We start from the raw sequence: 16189 nt of genomic DNA, 5'->3' as shown, positions 1-16189 counted from the left end.
CTGAAGGAAGCAATACCATTTACAACTGAACCCAAGAAGATCAAATTCCTAGGAATAAATCTAACAAAGGATATAAAGGACCTTTTCAAGGAAAACTATAAGGAACAGTTAAAAGAAATAGAGTATGACTCAAAGAAATGGAAGAACATCCCTTGTTCATGAATTGGGAGAATAAATATCATTAAAATGGCAATCCTACCAAAATGCAATCTACAGATTCAATGCAATTCCTATTAAAATCCCAATGACATATTTCTAGAAAATTGAACAGATTATTCAAAAATTTGTGTGGAACTTAAAAAAAAACAAACCACAAATAGCAAAAGCATTCCTTAGGGAAAAAAAAAAGAAAGAAAAATGGAGGCATCAAAAATACCCCAAATCATGTTATACTACAAAGCAGTAGTATTCAAAACAGTGTGGTATTGGAAAAAAAAATGGTCAGCTGGACCAGTCAAATAGGATAGTCCAGAACTCAATCCATACATGTACAGACATCTCATATATGACAAAGAGGCCAAATCTGCCCACTGGGGAAAAGAAAGTCATTAACAAATACTGTTGGCAGAACTGGACAGCCACATGTAGAAAAATGAAACTAGACCACCAATTAACACTGTCCACCAAATTAACTCAAAATAGATCAAAGACCTGTATATCAGACCTGAAAGTATAAAATATATTGGTGAAACATTTCATGATATTAACACTAAAGACACATTTGGAGACTTCACCCCATGGGCAAGGGAAACAAAAACAAGACTGAACAAATAACAAATTAGACTATAACAAATTAGAAAATTTCCATACATCAAAAGAAAACTCCATAAAGATAACTAGAAAACCCAGCAAATGGGAGAACACATTCACACATCATACGTCAGACAAGCGGTTGATAACAAACATCTTTAAAGAAGTCGTACAGCTCAGCAAAAAGAAAATGAACAACCCAATAAAAAAGTGGGCAGAGGGGCATTGGGCAGTAGTGCAGTGGGTTAAGCACACAAAACACAAGGACTGACATAAGGATCCCGGTTTGAGCCCTTGGCTCCCCACCTGCAAGGGAGTCACTTCACGGGTGGTGAAGCAGGTCTGCAGATGTCTATCTTTCTCTTCCCCTCCTCTCTCCATTTCTCTCTGTCCTGTCTAACAATGATGATATCAATATCAACAACAATAATAACTAAAACAACAAGGGCAACAAAAAGGAAAATAACTAAAATATAAAAAATAAAAAAGGGGGAGACGACATGCATAGACAGTTATCCAAAGAAGATATATGCATGGATCACAGACATATGTATAAATGCTCTAATTCACTCATCACCAGAGAAGTACACATTAAAACCACATTGAGATACCACCTCACATCTGTGAGAATGGCCTTCATCAACAAAAAAGGGGAGGGAGGATAAATGTTGGAAAGGATGTGGAGAGAAAGGAACTGTAATACACTGCTGGTGGGAATGCAAAATGGTACCACCATTATGGAGAACAGTATGGAGAATCCTTAATCAAATACAGATGGAAATACCTTATGATCCAGCAATTCCACATTTATCCAAAAGAGATAATATCACTAATTCAAAGGGATATATGTACCCCCATGTGCATAGCCACATTATCCACAATAGCAAGAAATTGGAAGCAACCAAATGTCCCTCGACAGATGACTGCATAAAAAAGTTATGGGACATATACTCAATGGAGCAATTAAAAAAAAAGATGATTTTACATCCTTTGGGATAAAATGGATGGAACTTGAAAACATTGTGCTAAGTGAAATGAGCAAAGAGGTAAAGGAAAGCTACAGGATGGTTTTAATCATGTGTGGAATTTAGAGAACTGAACACACATACTTAAACAACCAGACACAACACCACCCATATTTAGATTGGAAAACTATGCTGGTTACCTGGGGTGTGGGGGGAGGGCACAGACTTCCAGTGGTGGGAAAGATGTGAAATTTTAGTCCTATCACTAGTGATATGACATGCAGGGTAGAGGGGTAGATTTAATAGCTCCGGTTCCCTAACTGCCTAGACCATAACCCTAAGCACAAATATTAGCTTTTGCTTGAACACTTAATAACCTTATTTGCAAGATGTTCAAACTCAGATAATAGGATTAAATTGTTCATGGACCTCTAAAAATGTATCTGAAAATATAGCTCTGGAAATATCTATATCAACTACAGCTTTAGGCCAGACATATCAAGACCTTTTGGCTTTGTAAGTATCTGAAATACAAAGAGGTTCAGATACCACTAAAAGGGTTCAAAGCATAGTGAAGTCATGTATATTAATAATAGATACTAACCACTGAATTAGCATAGAAAACAACTCCCCCCACCTAACCTGGTTATAATAGTAATTAACTATTGATATTTTAATTCTTTCTAAGACTATAAGAAACCCTTGCATTCTCTTTAAGACCCTCATTTCTAGTAGTCCTGGTACTTCTAGGATATGCCCACACTTCTTGCTATGCCTTCTCTATGATTCCTTACCACCATACCACCTCTGTCACCTTCAACCAAATTGCTACTAGTGCTGCCACCCCACATTATGCTACTATTGATATCCTACAGTGGACTGTAACCAGAGATATCCAGTCTGAGAAGACAACCTCGCAACTCTTCAAATCTTGGGAGACCTTTCCTAACACATTGGACTACCTACATCCACATTAGATGGTCATTTAACTAAGTAACAGCTAGGATACAGGTGTACACATATCCATAAACAAGGGGGAAATTATATAACTCAAAGTCAAAGTGCTCAATAATAGTTGAAGGCATCATAAATTCTGTAATTGACTGGACTAAGCTGGACAGCCTCGCAGAAAAGCCCAAGAAGACAGATCCCAAAAACCTAACTCTGGATGGGCTCAACAAACGATACTCAATGCATAAACAACTGAGAGAAAATCTAAAATAATGAGATAAAGAAAGGATTACAAAAAGTTGGATAAAGGCAAGAGACTGGCACATTTAGTAATGGCCCTTTTGGTCAATATCACACCACTTGATCACCTGGGGCCCTAGTTAGGGAATCTACACAAATGATGGGCCTAGACCTCTATAGGACCCCTCTCTCCACTACCACTGGCTGCTTCCATAAGGAGTGGCATCTTGTGAGCCCTCCCAGGACCTTGTCCTCGCCATAAAGCAATTACGGTAAGGATAGCACCAGTCTCCAAAGGAAGGCTAAAGGTATCTTGCCCTGCCACTCAAAAAAGACTAGTTCTGTCATAAGTACAGCCTGAAATGTTCCTCAGATGTGACTATGAGCTATAAGCTCAAACCAATAGGGACTTAGAGGTTACATAGGCTCTGGTGATATATATATATGCCCTGGAGCAGGTAGATGGAGGTAAATAGTTAATTTTAGTCATAGAATTTCTTTTTAACTTTGCCCTAATCTGACTTTCTAGCTCTTTCCTTTTTTCTGACAGCATTCTCTCAGACTTAACAATATTCTTAACCAATCTCAGGCTAGCTACCAAACTCAAGCAAAACTACCATAGTTGTGAGCCTCCAGGAATATGCCCAAAGTGTTTTTCTTAGCTTTCTTCTACCCTAAAATCCCTAATCTCATCTTCTTTAATCTTAGTTATTGGTTCCTGTTCACTAACCATTTTTTTTTCCAACTTAGGTCATGTCACCTTCCAGATAACAAACTACAAATGCTACTATGACTCCATCCTGACTTGTCTGGGTAGACCAATGTGTCCTGGACCCTCGCATCTCCAGAGCTCTAGTCCACTAGGGAGAAACAGAAACAGGCTGGGGGTATGGATTGACCTGTCAATGCCCATGCTCAGCGGAGAAGCAATGACAGAAGTCAAAACTCCTACCTTGATCCATACTCCCAGGGGCGAGAAGTGATAGGAGGAAGATAAGAGGACTCTGCACTCCAGCTCCATCAGCACCCAGAGTGACAGAAGAAAAAGGAGAGGGACATATGGAGGTAGTGGCTTGGAGAGGAAGAGAGGATTGAATCAGAAAAGAAAGGGGCAACTATGTAAAATGTAGACAGTTGTAAAGATGATGGTTGGCCCATGTCTACAACCTTAGGGGAACTGCGGTGGATTGCAGTGGGGAGAGTGAAGATTCAGAACTCTGTTGGTGGGAATGGTGTGGATTCAAACCCCTGTCAACATGTAATTCTGTAATATAAAAATAAATTAATTAAAAATATGAAGAAAAATGGTAAAAAATAATTGAAAATGCTTACTTGACATGTCTTAGTAAATAAGAATCATCATATAGCTGAAATTTAAATAATCTAATGAAAATTCCAGAACTGAAAACCTTAATAACTGAAGATTAAGAATTCAGAACCAGATGAAAATGATTAGGTAACATAGGTGGGCTGATAAGGAAATTATAAGTTAGGTCAGTAGGAAACATAAAGAAGAAAATTAAATCAAATTAAAATTCAGAAGAAGAAAACGGAGAAATACAGAAAAGCATTTAAGAACACATATGAAATGCTAAGCAATTCTAACATGTCTTTTCAAAGTCACTGAAAAATGAGAGAACATAAAAATGATTAATTACATGAAGTGAAAAGACAAAGTAAAACTTGGACTAGGTCAAGGGTATTGCACTAAAGCAAAGGACTTCAGGGAAGGGGGTGGGAGGAGCTGCTGCATCATGGTGAAAAGGACCTAAGTTGGAGGTGGCAGGGCTTTGCAGACACATTTTTCAGGAATACGTGAACCTGTATCCATGTGTCAACAACTGTACCACCAACCATTAATTCCTCAATTTAAAAAGAAGGAAACTAGAATTGAGGGGAGAACTTTAATTTCAGTAAGTAAACAGAAAGATTTGACTTTCCTAAATGAGTGTGAATTAATAATACAGAGTCAAAGTATGAGTATTTAACAAAACTAAAAGTTGAGTTACAGAAGCTTGCAGTCACAGCACGAAAATTTATTACCCCTCTATCAACAGATAAAAGACCTTCCCAATTTACTAAATATTTAGATTTTTCACTTTTTTAAACACAATTGACTAAGTGAAATCACTGAGGTTTAAATACAGATACTTGGGGGCTGGGTGGTAGCGCAGCGGGTTAAGCGCACATGGTGTAAAGCGCAAGGACCGGTGCAGAGATCACGGTTCAAGCCCCTGGCTCCCTACCTGCAGGGTCAATTCACAAGCAGTGAGGCAGGTCTGTAGCTGTCTTTCTCCCCCCTCTCTTTCTTCTCATCGTCTCTCAATTTCTCTCTGTCCTATCCAACAACAATGACAGCAACAACAACAACAACAACAACAATAATAAAAGCAACAACAATGATAAACAAGGGCAACAAAAATAGGAAGAAGAAAAATTGAAAAAATAATTAAAAAATAAATAAATGAATGAATAGAGATATTCTTAATACTTGTATCAGTATCTTTAATATCAGCAGCCTTTAATATCAGCACTCCTTTTAGGTTAAGAAGAATTTTTTTTAAAACAAATATACTAAAGCACAGTAAAACTAAAAAGAGCAACAAATAACACCAATTATATATCAAACTCTTTCAGAAAATGTTGAAACACTTCTCAACCATATGTATAAGGCCAACATAATCTCCATATCAAAAATCTTAAGTATTTTGTGGGAAAGAAAATTAACAGGCCCAACCTCCCCTTACAGACAAGTGAAAATTCCCAAGCAAAATATTACAAAATTATACTCATAACACAAAAAAAACATTATAGCTACATAGGTTCATTCTAGGAACGTAATGTTTAATGTATAAAAACATTATGAATGTGATATACATAAAATATTTGACAAAATACAAATACAGACTTATCATCATCACCATGTTATTCTCTTGGTAAGAAGCAGTAAGAAGATGCTAAGGATGGTGACTTTTTTTCAGCCTGAGACTAAGAACAGACAAACACAACTTCTCATACCACCCCATTCAACATTTTTACTCAAGGGAGTAGAGTCAGGACAAGAAGCAAGAAAAATAAACAAGAAACATAAGCATTAACAAAGTAAAGAAATAGGGAAGGGATAGATAGCATAATGGTTATGCAAAGAGACTTTTATGCCTGAGGCTCCAAAGCCCAAGGTTCAATCCTTCAGCACCCACCACCACCACCATAAGCCAGAGCTGAGCAGTGCTCTGGGTAAAAGAGGGTGGGAGAGGGGAGCAAGAGAAAGAGAGAGAAGAAATGAAATTATTATTCTCAAATTATGTGATTGTGGAAATACAATATTCAAAACACTTAATAGATAACCAACTAAAATTAATCAATTATTTCAGCAAAATATCTGAATACAATGCTACTATTAGTCATGAGTGAAAGGTAGATCAAAACAACAGTATAAGACCACAACTTACTAGAATGGAGAAAAATAAACATTATACCACAAATAGCTGCTGAGACTGGAACTACTTAGAAACTCCCACATTTTGCTAATAGGACTATAAATTAGTACAATTACTTTGAAGTGCTGTTAGGTACCATCTCCTAAGCATATGTTATGATACAAAAATTCAGCTCTCAAAAGAAATGCAAAGACACACATCAAAAGATGTGTGCGTGAATATTTACAGCATCTCTAGTCATAATAGGCAGTACTATAAAAAACTCAACAGTAATCTATCAACAACAGGCTAGTCTATCTAAATAACAGCACAGGAAGTACTATATACAAAAGAGAGGTATTATATAGTTATACTCAAGGAAGTAAGTAAACTTCACAGGTGTGAAGTGAGGTATGAAGTGAAAGAAGTCAGACACAGAGCATACATACTATGTGACTCTATTTCAAAACAAAAGTTCAAAAATAGGCAGAACTAAGGAGATATTCATGTGTTTTATATTTTAATCTGAGGGGTAGTTTTGTAGGTACGTATCTAGAGAATACGGAACTGGGGGGCTGGACTGTGGCACACTGGGTTAAGCGCACATGAGGCAAAGCGAAAGTACCCGCACAAGAAACCTGCAGGGGGGGGCTGCTTCACAAATATCTCCCCTCCTCTCAATTTCTCTGTCCTATTCAATAATTTAAAAAAATGAAAATGGCCACCAGGAGCAGTGGATTCAGTGTTGGCACTGAGCCCAGTGATAACCCCAGAGGCAAAAATAAAATAAAATAAAATAAAGGAAACTGAACGCGCTAAACTAAGAAGGTAAAGGGTATGAGAACAGTAGAGTGCTCAATTTGGTAGGAGATATGAGAGTTAGAGAGAATTGATAGACAAATCTGTAGAGTTTCCTGCTTTATTATGGAATATTTGGATACCAACCTGAGGAGGTTGTTCTCAACTTGCTAGACAACAACAACAACAACAAATTAAAGATTGATCAGCATCTGAACAAGATCAGTTGTATGTAATGAAGAAAATTTCCAGGACATCATATAAATCTGGTCAAAGGACACATAGGAACTCTTGCAACTATTCCATGGCTACTTTGTGCACATTGTGGAAACTTATAGGGCAAATGAGGAAGGTGTTAATAAACATACACAGCTGCATTCTACTCAGCTACTTAAAATGATGAAGTCATCTCCTTAGCCTCGTTTTGGATGGAACTTGAAAGACTCTACTAAGTAGATATATGGCAAAAAGAGCAGGATGGATAGTGGATGGTCTCACAGGTGGAAAAGGGAAGGGAGGAAGGGAGAGAGGGAGGAAGGAAGGGGGGAGGAAGGAAGGAAGGAAGGAAGGAAGGAAGGAAGGAAGGAAGGAAGGAAGGAAGGAAGGAAGGAAGGAAGGAAGGAAGGGTAAATGGACAAGTGAATACAAAGTATGACTTGGACTGGATGTGATGCATTCTACCAAAGCAAAGGACTCTGGGGGGAGGAGGAGGATGGAGAGGGCATTAGGTCCCAGTACATGCCAGTAGAAAAGAACTTAAGTTGGGGGTGAAAGTGCTTTGCAGATGACTATCATGGTGAGATGAGAAATTATGTCCATGTATCAAAAACTATACTGTAACCCATTATCTCCCCAATGAAATGATTTCAAGAGAAAGCCCTGTGGGGGGATAAAAGGAATTTAAAATATATTAAAACATATTTTCTGAAATGTTACTTGAAAAAAAATCTTTAGCAGTGTTAAGAGTATAAACACCTTTAGAGCTTAGTTCTGAGACATGATACAAAAACTATCACAAGAGAAATTCTTTTATGCCTGGTTGGTACTTACTTCATCAAATGTAAAATCCTCTAAGTCTATATCTTCATATTCTTCTTCAGATTCTACATTCTTAATAGCCTCTAGAGCAGCTGCCAGTTTCTTTCGCAAAACAAAGCCTTTCCAAACTGCCTAAACAAAAATTTAAAGCATGTTATACAAGGTTATAGATCAAACTCCAAACCGAATTCTCTGTGTTATCCCATTAGGAAGATAAAGCATCTTAGACCTTAGTTTAATGGCTCAATAATCTGTTTTTTGAACTTTATGTGACACTTAAAACTGCAAGATAAATTAAACGACAGCATGTGTCTAAAGTTGTGAATCTCAAGAGACTTCCGTTGGGGTAAGCAGAAAAGAATCTGTAAAACTCCCTCAACTGCACATGTAGGTCAACCAATCAATTATCTGACAATTCCTACACGAGTCATTTTAAAGTAAGAAGAAAGAGACAGAGTGAAAACCGAATCTGCTAATTTTAAAATAATTATGTATAAAATAAACTAACACACATTTACTCAAACTTAAACATATATAACTGGTCATATTAGAGAGATTGATATCATGACCCCTAACAACTAATTTCATTTTAAAATAAACTAAACTCAGAATAACAGAATTTAAAATGTCTTTAGATTTTAACAACAAATTCCATTCTAAAATAAACTCAGAATAACAGAATTTAAAATGTCTTTTGATTTGAATGATTTTGATGAAGGAAAAGCTTCTGTAAATTTTATCTCCAAGCACAATGAAACTCTTTAAAAATGAGTGTTTTTCTTATATATATATATAGTCCCAGGGAGAGAGCTCCATTAGATATAAAGTATAAAAAGCAAGGTACAGATAAATGCACATGGTTCATCTGTGAAAGACTATAATATAAATATCTATTAAATACAATTATATATTTAAAGATCTATGTATACACTGATGTGTGTTTTATGTCTAAGGGGGGTAAAAAAAAAAAAAAGTGAATGTGTGGTCCGGGAGGTGGCGCAGTGGTAAAGCTTTGGACTCTCAAGCATGAGGTCCTGAGTTCGATCCCTGGCAGCACATGTGCCAGAATGATGTCTGGTTCTTTCTCTCTCCTCCTATCCTTCTCATAAATAAATAAAATATTTTAAAAAGTGAATGTATAAATTGTGAAATTAATTAAAAAATAAATTACTACAGAGATAGAAAACTGGTAGGAAGCTAAAGCAGAGAAGGCACACATGTCTCCTTATTACACATTACTAAGGTTTGACTTTGAAACTGTACACATTTAAGACAATTATAAAAACTGTTAAATACTAAATCAAATTTATTTAAAAAGTAAAAAAAAATGTTTCATGCTATGGGTACAACTGTACAGCATTACTTGAAGTGAGTTTAAACTAGACTAGTATGACTACATCCCTGGGGAAACAGACTCAGAAGACAATTTTCACTACTATAGATATGCAGAAAAACCCGTCTAGGAAACAAAACAAAACCTTTGCAGCATTGAGGTCAAGGAGCTAAATTGCAATCTCTAAAGCAATGAGCCAAGAACAGTCAGTCTCTGGGCCAATTAGTACCAGGTTCCAGTTTTTTGTTTTGTTTTTTTTTTTTTGGTCACTATTCTAATCCAGGAACTAGCCAGAAAAAAAGTCAAATATACCTCCCAAACTAGTTATATAAGATTTTCCCGCTTATCCTAAGGAACTCAACACATCCATCCAAAAAGATCTGTGTACACATATTTTCTTGGCAGCACAATTTGTAATAGCCAAAATCTGGAAGCAACCCAGGTGTCCAACAACAGATGAGTGGCTGAGCAAGTTGTGGTATATATATACACAATGGAATACTACTCAACTGTAAAAAATGGTGACTTCACCGTTTTCAGCCGATCTTGGATGGACCTTGAAAAATTCATGTTAAGTGAAATAAGCCAGAAACAGAAGGATGAAAATGGGATTATCTCACCCTCAGGAAGAAGTTGAAAACCAAGATCAGAAAAGAAAACACAAGTAGAACCTGAACTGGGGTTGGCATATTGCAGCAAAGTAAAAGACTCTGGGGTGTGTGGGTGGGGAGAATCCAGGTCCATGAAGGCTGAAAGAGGACCTAGTGGGGGTTGTATTGTTATATGGAAACTGGGGAATGTTATGCATGTACAAACTATTGTATTTACTGTTGAATGTAAAACATTAATTTCCCAATAAATTTTTTAAAAAGATATCCCCACTTCTTGTCTTTTTCATGTTTTCAACCTCAATTTAGAACATCTGTGGAGAATTCTCTCGTTTTTGCTATTACTGGAAAGATTTTCCACTCCCTAAGTCCAGGTGGTAGCACATTACCTGAGTTCAAGCCCCCAGTTCCCACCTGCCGGGATAAAGCTTCACAGGCTGTGAAGCAGTGTTGCAGGTGTCTCTCTGTCTCTCTCCTTCTCTATTCCTTTCCTTGACAATTTCCCTCTGTCCAAGCAAATAAATAAAGTTAAAACTATATGATTTACCACTCTCTTCCCTATTTTTGAGTCCATGGCAAAACAAGCAATGGGGTCTGACTTCCTTGTTATCATGGAACCTGAACAACTCCGTATTTTTTTCCATCACTATATAGTACGTAATTCTACTATGCATGTACATGTATATGCACACAACACATATACACAGGAGGTGGTGAGAAAAGGAATAATCATGTTAATGTTCTTAGGAGCAGGATTTATACAGAGGAAAAGTGATACAAGCAGAGAAATCAACAAGTAAAATTCATGTAGTCCTAAACTCCATTTTGAAATTTCATATGGACAAACAACATATTTTAAGCACACAACATTGGGAAAACCTAAAACCAGGGTGGAGTAGTAGTGGAGTCTCTAACTATCATTCCCACTAATGAACCTAAGATCTTTGGAGAAAGAATCCAAGCGGAATGGTGGCTCACCTGGTTGAGCACACACATTACCATGTGTGAGGACCTGGGTTCGAGTCCCAGCTCCCCACCTTACCCAAGAGTGGTTAAGCAAGTACTGCAGGTGTCTCTCTGTCACTTTCTCTCTATATATTCTCCTCCTATCTCACTTTCTGTCATATCAAATAAAGGGGAGAAAAAAAGGCTACTGGGAGCAGTGGAATTTTTAGGCAGGCATCAATCCCCTGCAATTACCTTGGGGACAAACAAACAAAGAACACACACATTATGGTGACTCTTTAGAAGATATCAGGTGCCCACACTAATGCAAACATTGATTCTAATCTTCTCCCTGTTTTTTAAATGGGTCTATTTTTTTATTGCAGAGTTTACTGAGTTCTTTATATATTAATGTTTTCATTAGTCCTTTGATGTATGGCATATGAATTCATTCTTCCATTTCTGTTTTGGTGACGATTCCTTTTGCTGTGAAGAAACCTTGCAGTTCGATGTTTTCCCATTGGTTTACCTTTTCTTTTGTTTTCCTGGCTGTTGGGCTTCAGCCTCTGAAGACAATTCCAAAGCATAGACCATGAAGTGCTTTGCCAATTATAATTTCCTGGCCCTCACAGAATTGGAGAAAACTTTGTTGCTGGCGTCGCTCTCAATCTCCCTGTCACTCTCTCTCTTTATCCTAAAAAGTCAACCCAGAGCCATGAAAACACAGCACTGACAATTTTTTTTTAAATCAGGTGGCCTGCCAATGTTCATTTATTGTTTGTCATTCACAGCTTCCAACAGTCACTAAACATAATCATCATTGTATAGAAATACAACGGAGCAGTATCTGCCAGCAGTATTTGCTTCATCATATACAAACTAGAAACTGTGAAGAAGTATTCATAGAAGCAATTTTAAAATTTATGGACACTCACGTAGCATGTACAATGATAGGGGAAAGAATAGCACACAGGCAAACTCTCTATACATGGACTTCATGGTATATGCTTTGGAAATGTCCTCAGACAATTCTTGTACTGTCACTCTGGGAGTACAACTGGACTTGTATTCAGCCAAGTTAAAAGCTATGCTGTAGTGGCTATTGCCAACATTTTTGGTATGTGGTCTGAGGTAGGAATTAGAAGATACAAGCAGAAACATAGTGCTAGTGCTAGTGCCTCACATGTCAGTACTATATCTGGGGCTACTGGCTTTTCATATGTGTTTAATCCAGATTTCAATCCAGGTCAATGTGATTTATACATCTCAGTTTGGCAAATACACCATTTAGGCATCAGTAACAGCTTTGTCTATGCACTGCCCTTAGGAGTACAGTCCAGACCCCTTGACTAGGTTGATCTCTATTGCAAAAATCTGATCTTGGTAGGTGACTCAAGTTTGTTCACTCTCTGGCTTCTTTTTTTTTTTTTTTAGATAGAAAGTGCATTTAAAGAACTTGAAAAAATTGGTAGCTTTTAAAAATGCATTCATAGAAATAGCTGCAAGTGTCATGAGACCTTCTTTGACTAATTAAATGTTATTGATGGTATTGAGTAGTCTGGAAAAATCATAACTATTTTTCTATGCAAAAATGTGTTGTGACTATTCCAGCAATGCAGTAGACGTGACAAATAACATATCTAAGCAGTAGCTTTAACTATGACTGTGCGGATCAGCTGTCATGAGCTCTCAGTCATCAGAACTGTATTTCCAAATTAGGAAGTACTCCATCAGACTACTAAACAGAAGCACAGCCAACATACAAACAGCCTGTATCCTTCAGGTCAGATCATATGTATGTATCAGTCACTGAAATTCAGAGGTTGTCTGTTTTAGAGAATAACCCAGTGAAAGGGGAGATACATATCTTTCATAAATGCTTCATGTTTCATGATTATTAAAACTAACCTGAATAAGAATAGCGGCATTTTCTCTCTGTTCTTGGAGAGTCACAACATGTTCTCTTTCTTCTTCCTTTAAAATAGCTTGATTCTTGATGTAGGAATTTGGCCAGGATGTGAGTTCTGTGGGAGCCGTGTGTGGTTTTGCAGAGAAACAAATCTGTTTGCATTCAGTATAATTACGCCAGTGCTCCTGGATTACCACAGCTGCCTTGCTATTAAGAAGAGGAAAAGAAAACATTTTTCTTCCTTCCTTCCTTCCTTCATTTATTTATTTATTTTTATCAGAGTACTGCTCAGCTTTGACTTATGGTGGTGCAAGGGATTGAACCTGGGACTTTGGAGCCACAGGCATGAGAGTCTCTTTGCATAACCATTATGTTATCTATCCCTGTCCCATTTTTCTTTTAAAAGCATACAGTTGTAGGTACGAGTAGCTTATAAACTACATTATAAATTTGGGCAATATAAAATAGTATTTAAAAATAAAAAACTTTTCTCTAGTCAAAGTCATGGGAGTAAGAAGAGTATAGAGACCATCAAATCTAGAGAGAAATGGGTCAGTAGCTTAAACAGAAACATGGGTATAAAGGAGTTTTGCTTGTTTCTCCTAAGGGAGATGTTAGCAAGAATTTATATCATACTAAGGATGCTGATGCAGAGGAGGGGGAAAGCGGTGAAGAAATAAAGCTAGAGCAAGCCTATGTCAAGTGGGCAAGAGAAGATGGGTCCTATTCAGTAGTAAGAAGGGCTTCACCTAAGAGGAAGAGCTCATCACATCTTGCTAGTGTCACTTTCCTCCCTGCTCATGTGCAAATAATTAAATCACATTCTTACAAACCTAGAGTACATTCTAACATTCTCCCCAGCCTACATCTGCTTGCTGATCTCTGGCACTGAGTAAAACAATGTTGTGGCTTGTTCGTCTGTCTGTTTAACCAATAAGTGGAGACAAAGGCAGGCAGGGATTATAGAGACCACAACACTGAAGCTTCCTTCAATTCCTTGGGACCTGGTTGGAACCTGGGTCATGTACATGGAAAAGCAACAGCACATTATACAACTAAGCTATTTTGCCTACCCTGCTTTCTCTCTGCTTCTTCCTCCTCCTCCTCCTTCTTCTTCATGTACTTAGTACTTTCTAAAAATATTTTATTTATTCATGAAAAAATGGGCAGAGAGAGAAAAAACCAGAACCACTCTGGTACGTGTGCTACCAGGGATTGAATGCAGGACATCATGCTTGTGAGTCCATTGCTTTATCCACAGTACCACCTCCCAGACCACACCCTGGTTTATTTTATTTTGGTAGTTTATTTTCTATGGCCCCTTAGTCTGCCCAAAACAATATTAACAACAGTTGAATAAAGCTGTACCCTAATTATAAGTGGGCTCTTGATATATCTTATTGTACTCTCCTTAATTTGCTAGATTTTCTTTTTATCACATAGATTTTTGAGGGATATTAACAGGATAGAGTAAACATGTTGATTATTCTGTCCTGCTACAAGGACAGGTGCCTGGAGTGCCATGCCTATGACCTGGGTGGGAGTTTAGGCATAATATGACACTAAGGAGGAAATGTTGGTGCTATGGTATCTCTCTCCATTTTCATTATTGCAACTGTTGACTTTTTAATGAGAGAGATACAAAGAGAAAGACAGAGAGAGAGAGAGAGAGGGAGAGAGAGAGAGAGAGACCAGAGTGCTACTCAGCTCTGGTTTATGGTGGTGGTAGGAATTGAACCTAGGACCTCAGGGCCTCTGACATAAAAGTCTTTTGCAGAACCATTATGATGTTCCCCAAGCCCAGTGTCTCTCTGTCTTCTTCCCTCTTCTCTATCTATCTAACTATCTGAATGAAAATGTGGCCCAGAGCAGTGAAATCACACATCCACAAGTTGCCAGTCATACCATAAAAGTAAACTTTCTGTAGATGAAAGAATTATCAGGGGAGTGAGTGAGCAGAGCTTGGTAAATTTCCACACTGTTCCACATATCATTGAATTTAACACAAAAATGTTCCAACTTAATTATTTCTTCAGGTCTTCATTTCTGTATGAAGGCTTCCTTGTCATTTAAAATTTAAATAAATTCACATTTTCTCTTACTAATACATCTTTTTTTCTTTGTCACCAGTGTTAGTGCTAGGGCTTGGTACCTGTATAGTTCTACTGCTTTAAGTAGTCAGCCACTACCCACCCCCTTGCCTCTTTCTTTCTCTCTCTCTCCCTCCCCCCTTTCTTTCTTTCTTTCTTTCTTCCTTCTTTCTTTCTTTCTCTTCTTTCTTTCTTTCTTTCTTTCTTTCTTTCTTTCTTTCTTTCTTTCTCTTTCTTTCTACTTTTCTTTCTTTCATAGGTGACAGGGACAGAGGGAATGAGAGGCAGAAAGGAAAGATACCTAAAGTTGGCTTTGTTTCTTGAAATAGAAAAAAAAAAAGATTTCTATTATAACCTGTCAACATTTTTTACAAGTGTGCCAACTAAAAGTATAAAAAGTTGTGGTCTGAGAGGTGGCACAGTGGATACAGCACTGGACTCTCAAGCATGAAGTCCCAAATTCAATTTCCAGCAGTACATGTACCAGAGTGATGTCTGGTTTCCTCTTTCTCTCTCTCTACCTCTCTTCTTCATCATAAATAAATAAATAAATAATCTTTAAAAATAGTTTAGAAATGTAAAAAGTAAAAGAAAAAATACTGTTCCTTTCCTGCAAAGTAAAGGCTATCAATTAAAGAAATTGGCAAGATATAAACAAAAATGTTTTAAGGGGCTTCTAAGAAACTTTAGAATAGGAATAGATGTTAGTTTCAAGATGCCAAACAATTCAATCTAATTCTTACAAAAAGAATCCACACTGACAATCCTGAATAAAGAGTAAAGATGACTAGCTACCAGAGTCTACTGTGTTCTGTGTCATCCACCACCAGTGAATGTAAAAGAAGCTGAGTCTGACCATTTTTAAAATTTTGTTGGCTTGGCAGTAAGGCCAAAAGTAAAAAGAAAGAACAATGTTGACAGGCCAAAGCAGAAATCAATCTTTGCTAGTTCAAGAAATAAAGCCAAGTATGAGATTATTAAATGTGTTTAATAATGGGCAGTTATAAGATTAGTTCAAAGGATGTAATGCTACTTAATAAAGCAGTTATGATAAAGATTGTAACATGTATTCAAACACCTGCAAAGACTACTACTAAATATTTATTAGATGAATAATAAGTAGGACAACGTAAAATGAAAATT

The 16189-nt window shown here is 37.1% G+C and overlaps 1 protein-coding gene across 1 annotated transcript in view; it reads right to left on the bottom strand.

The window, feature by feature from the left end:
* The window catches only part of LRRIQ1 (leucine rich repeats and IQ motif containing 1), a 221589-nt gene that overhangs the window by 121251 nt on the left and 84149 nt on the right, over positions 1-16189 (bottom strand). The window contains exons 18-19 of the mRNA XM_060193536.1: positions 12956-13163; positions 8174-8293 (exon numbers count right to left, since the gene is read on the bottom strand). Coding sequence (XP_060049519.1) covers positions 8174-8293; positions 12956-13163 — 328 coding nt within the window. The remainder of the gene's footprint in view (positions 1-8173; positions 8294-12955; positions 13164-16189) is intronic.

The sequence above is a fragment of the Erinaceus europaeus genome, chromosome 7, assembly GCF_950295315.1.
Source record: "Erinaceus europaeus chromosome 7, mEriEur2.1, whole genome shotgun sequence".
Classification (NCBI taxonomy): domain Eukaryota; kingdom Metazoa; phylum Chordata; class Mammalia; order Eulipotyphla; family Erinaceidae; genus Erinaceus; species Erinaceus europaeus.
Note: the sequence above shows the minus strand (reverse complement) of the source record. Positions and strands in the feature narration are given on the sequence as shown.